The sequence below is a fragment of the Cenococcum geophilum genome, assembly GCF_001692895.1.
Source record: "Cenococcum geophilum 1.58 unplaced genomic scaffold K441scaffold_1, whole genome shotgun sequence".
In the NCBI taxonomy this organism is placed as follows: Eukaryota; Fungi; Ascomycota; class Dothideomycetes; order Gloniales; family Gloniaceae; genus Cenococcum; species Cenococcum geophilum.
Genome location: NW_027137559.1, coordinates 627,311 through 632,304, shown reverse-complemented (window position 1 = coordinate 632,304; position 4,994 = coordinate 627,311). Strand labels below are relative to the sequence as shown.

The window sequence follows — 4,994 nt, the reverse complement described above, 5'->3', positions numbered from 1 at the left end:
TCTACAGACGATTTAACTGCTCACGAAGGACGGAACAGAGCTATCTATGAAGCTCTAACACGTCGACATATACCACCACTGGTTATGTTAAGAAGTACGTAATGATCGAATTAGGATCAACTGGACGCCTACTGCAGCAATAGTAGCAGACGGCTTAACAAAAGCTCTGCCAAGGCAGAAGCACGAGACGTTCGTTCATCAATTAAATTTGGTTAATATCAAGGACAGGATCTAAATTGACAAAGGTAAGCGAGGAGGAAGATATGGGGTATATTTAACTCAACACCATGCCAAGACCCGCGATGCAGCTTTGACCTTTGAGGGCTCAAAGCTGGGGGGGGTGTGTCGATCCAGGTCGGATTTTGAATCGGATTTCCTTACTATCGTCTTACTACTGTCTCGGTCTACGACTCGTTCGACGACTCGGTCACCGACGTAGTCTACTGCCCCTTCTTCCTTATGTATATATAGAGGCTATAGAGTCACATTCAATAGACAGAGTTCTCATTCTTTTCTTACAATCGGTGCACGGACTACGGATCGACAGGAAGCCTTCAGTTTTGGCAGCGTCTGAGCTAATATTGGATGGATTTGCGTATATTTATAGAAGGCCGGATTATAAAACTTAAGACTTCGATCTCTATTTTTCGAGGCGTTTAAGCTAGACTTTTTTAAAGCGCGGGAAAGTATTTGTGTCTAAGTGTCAAATTTTCTTAACTAATCCATGCACGCCCAGTTCTGCACATTGTTCTTAGTAGAGACTGATCTTTTGAAGACGATATTTTCCTTTATCGAGACCCATGATTGCCTCTCCTCTTGAGAATCCTTCAATATAACACTCTCCAACTACCCGGAAGTGACAAGTACCAGCCACTGGTCTTAAAACAACCGGTAGAGAACAACTTAAAATGATATAAATGACATCATCTGGTTTAATAGTGTTTGGCGCCAGTCCGAAATGACCGGTAGTTAGGGTAATGAGCCTGCGCCCAAGGTGCCCACCTACGACTTTGGCTAGGTCGAGATAGATACGGTCCTGGGGCAATAAACATTCGACAATCTCTTGATCAAAGTAGTCTTGAAATCTCTTTCCCCCTATACGGAAACGACCTAAGCGACAACAAAATAATTCGAAGGAAAAAAAATTACCGTAAGAAAAGATAAAACCCCATCCGTCTTGGTGCATTTGTTGAAAATTCTCTTTCTGGTTATCGTCGATAGAGAACTTATGGTTCAAATCCGTTGAATAGGACTTACCGGACAGCCATGGGATATGTAACAGAGCTGCGTGTTCAGAATCACCCCAAACTGGATTAGCAAATAATGTATGTACTAGGGCACGACTAGTCGCTTTATCGTCACCATAAGGATTGTGTTGATGTTGTGGCTGGACATGCTCACAATTAGAGAAGGATAGAGCACCCAAGGCTGGCATATCTGAAGCCATACCATCTACCTTCCCAATAAGTACGCCTGAACAAGCCAGTATGGAGGACTTATCCAAAATTTTAAAGCGAGATTTTCGACCGCCATCTGCCCGGGACTCGCGTGATGTATTAATTATTTGATGTAGGCTACGATATGCCTTGTCAAACTGATTGTAGCTATAGATGTGCCAGTCATGAAGTAAGCTGACCCTGTCGGGCGCTATTCGCCAGTCTGTTGCCCAGCTCGGCGTTATCATTTGTTGAAGGCTTTTCGCGAATATGACATCCAAGTCACCCGTGCACTCGATGATAGCTTTGGAAAAGGCTACAAAGACTGCTTTGGTGGGAAGGGCGCAGCCGACGTACGGCTTCATCTTTGACGTAATGGTCACGGGCATGATCGCGAGGAGTCCAAAAACTTTGTCATGGGGCATCTTTGCCTGCGCGTTCTGGCTGAGGTTAAGAAAAAGCATCTGTAGATGCGTATATATGGTGCATTAAGCGTCTTCCAGACGTCGGCTCAACTGTTGTAATTGCTGCATAAATAATATAACCCACATGGAACTATTGAGGGCTGTAAGGTCGGTCCTTTAAGCCCCGAGTATCGTCAGAAAACTTTTAAGGTTATACCATACGAATTTAGTAGCGAGCACGACTTCTTCAAAACGAAACTTGCGATTGCCGCAGCCGATGGCAATGCTTTCATCACTTATTGCAAGTTCTTGCAGTATCCAGAGTCGGCACCAGTATGGCCGGCATAGCACCTTCATGAGTGCACCAAAATCCTTTCGATCAGCTTCGGTCGGTTTTACTCTGCTCTGAAGGAGATACTAGCTGCGATTAATGTCTTACGTCACTTCTGTCGCAGTTCGCTGAAGAATATCTATCCCATAATCGCTGTCGTCCTCTTCAGGCCCAAGATGGACAAAAACACCCATAGAACCCCCGTAAATGTCCTTTATTCGGAGAATCTCCCGGATTTTCTCACCTCCGTCAGCCTGGTTAATGCAGATAGCATTAGCCTAAAGTTTCGTGCACCGGAGGGTAGTGGTGGCTAAGCCCTCCGGGATGCGAATGAAATTGAGGGCAGCCTCCAAGTTTTCCATGACTCGGAAGAAGCGGCCGTTGAGGACGATCCGGTGAAAAGTTCTATTGTCATCCGAACCCTAGTAATAAGATAGAGCAATATAGTCGCCCTAAGTATAGCGGGCAGCGTTGTGCGCCTAATTAGGGACGGCTTCGTGTCCGAGCTAACTTCCTTTATCGGCGGGCCGCATTGGACGACGCGAATTTATATATTCGATCCATGCTAGCCGCGCTTTAAGTGGTCGCAGTTTCAAGTTGTAGCCGGCCTTCTTCTCCCAATCTTTGTATTCCGCTGTGAAAGCCTCAAGGGAAACATGCTCAAGCGAGCACTGGATGGGTTCGTCTCGACGCGTCGTTAGAGGAGGAAGAACAGTGAGCACACGAAGTTCATTTGCAGCAAGAGGCTAGTAGTGGAATTCCTGCCGCTACGCAAACAGTTAGAGTTGCCTGTCGAAAGGACAGTACCGCCCAAGGAGGGGAAGCGTACGAAGAGCGTAGACCAGTGTGCAACAAAATAGACTTTAAGAACAATGATGCTCTCGAAGCAATTATGGAGCAGAGCCTGGACAATTTTGCTAAACGAAACCAGCAAGGAAGGCATGACAACACCGCAGGCCCCAGCGCCAGACAAAGCGGGAGGTTAGTTGGTTCCATAGAAGACGGAATACCCGGTCGTTCCTGAAACAAAGACAGTGAGGTACGGAGATACTCCGGAAAAGCGTGGATGCAGATCGATCTTATCACACTAAAGGGTGGGCCTACCATAAGCGCTAACGCACAATCCCTGCATGGGGCAGCCTCAGCCGAAAATATAAGATTATTTAGTTAACCGAGTCTAAATTACTTATCCTGTTATATAACTTACCTTATAGCTTTAAAATAGAACTAACTATTATAGGTAACTAGTTATAATATATTCTAATTACAATAAATTTATTTAATAATTACTAGCTACTAGATTTCTTTAATAATAATAAAAATAAGTTTAAAATTAATTTAAAAGATAGTATTTTTAAGTTAAAAGATAATATATTAGAAAAGTGTTAAATATAGCCACAAAATTAAATTAAGGTAAGTTTTTAATATATTCTAAATATATTTAACCTAAAGTTCCTTATATTATATTTCTTACTAAGATATTTATTAATTCTCTTACTATACTTAGAATTAAGGATTACCCAAGCCCCTTAAAGTGCCTATAGACGCTAAATAAAGGTTACGGTGATGTGCACAACCAGCTTCCACCCCCCTCTGAAAAAAATATTATTTCGCTTCGGTACGCGGGCTCGCTAGCAATCGTAGCGAACGCCCATGCTTGGCTGCAAGAACTTTACTTCTGGCAGAGGTCGCGATCGGCCGCAGTGTCATGATCTTTGTCAAATATCGTGCACGAGGTTTCACCCGTACGATATCACCAAATTTCATCGGCAATTGCAGGAACAGCTTTGAATTCGCGTTTTGGCGGCCACAGCGGGGGGGCGCAGTTAAGGGGAGGGGAGGGCGCGTACGTCCCCCCTGGGGGTGCAGCTGAGCGTGGTCCGGAGAAAGTTGAACGTGGGGTCGGCGGAAGCTGGGGCTCACAGCTCGGCGTGGTCCACAAAAAACTCGGCGTGGTCCAAAAGTTTAACGTGGTCCGAACTTGCGGGGTACAGCTAAGCGTGGTCCGGAAAAAGTTGATCGTGGTCGCCGATAGGGGTCGGCGAAAGCTAAGCGTGGTCACCGATGGAACGCCGGGAAAAGGTCGGCGGTACTCAACTTTTACCCATACAGAACGCGCATCAGTAGCCACATTTAACCTAAGCGACCACACAAACCAAAATATCTAGAGCATATACTACGTATATATATATATATACGCGTATTTATACGTCCCTTACTATACTAATAATAAGTAAAAACTATACTAAAGTAAACGAGAGTATAGTAGGGTGGTTAAATGTAACGTGTCTCGCCTCACGTCGCCATACGGCCAAAAAGACTGAGAGTGCTTGCGAACTTGTCGCAAGCGCGGTGGGATCTAATATATGTACTCTTACATTAAATGGCCTACTAGTTAGTATCTATAACTATATACTATGTATATACTAAGTATACGCAAATACCTTAGATTGTACCTAATATTAAATATAAAGACGATGGTTCTAAAGATAATATAATTAGTAAAGAAAGTATTAAAGATAAGAAGGATAAGGGGGATAAGGAGGTTAAGGGTTAAGATAGTATATAATAGCGGCTTCTATTTTATATAGGTCTCTTTAAGGTAAGACTCTATACGGCTTTATATATAGGCTATAGTAAAAACTAGTTAGTACGATACGCTTTATACGGCCAAGCGTATCATTATATTAAGGGTATCGTTGTATTTAATATTTGTATGTTAAATACACTAAAAGCTATAATTAGGTAATGATATCTTATATTTACATACCTGACGTTAAAATTAAGCGATTTGCTACACTAAAATAAGTTATAATTGTCTTT

The 4,994-nt window shown here is 43.3% G+C and overlaps 2 protein-coding genes across 2 annotated transcripts; both read right to left on the bottom strand.

Moving 5' to 3' along the window:
- Nucleotides 1–751: 751 nt before the first annotated feature.
- Nucleotides 752–1,861, bottom strand: K441DRAFT_672365 (uncharacterized protein; the record flags this gene model as incomplete). The annotated part of the gene is made up of 2 exons (XM_067650542.1): nt 752–1,110; nt 1,258–1,861. The coding sequence occupies 2 exons, from the start codon at nt 1,859–1,861 to the stop codon at nt 752–754; spliced, it is 963 nt and encodes a 320-aa protein (XP_067510213.1).
- A 261-nt stretch (nt 1,862–2,122) lies between these two features.
- K441DRAFT_460557 (uncharacterized protein) lies at nt 2,123–2,446 on the bottom strand (the record flags this gene model as incomplete). Its single annotated transcript, XM_067641769.1, has 2 exons — nt 2,123–2,245; nt 2,285–2,446. Coding segments are annotated over 2 exons (285 nt in total), but the record flags the coding sequence as incomplete, so codon positions are not given.
- Between the last annotated feature and the right edge of the window lie 2,548 nt (nt 2,447–4,994).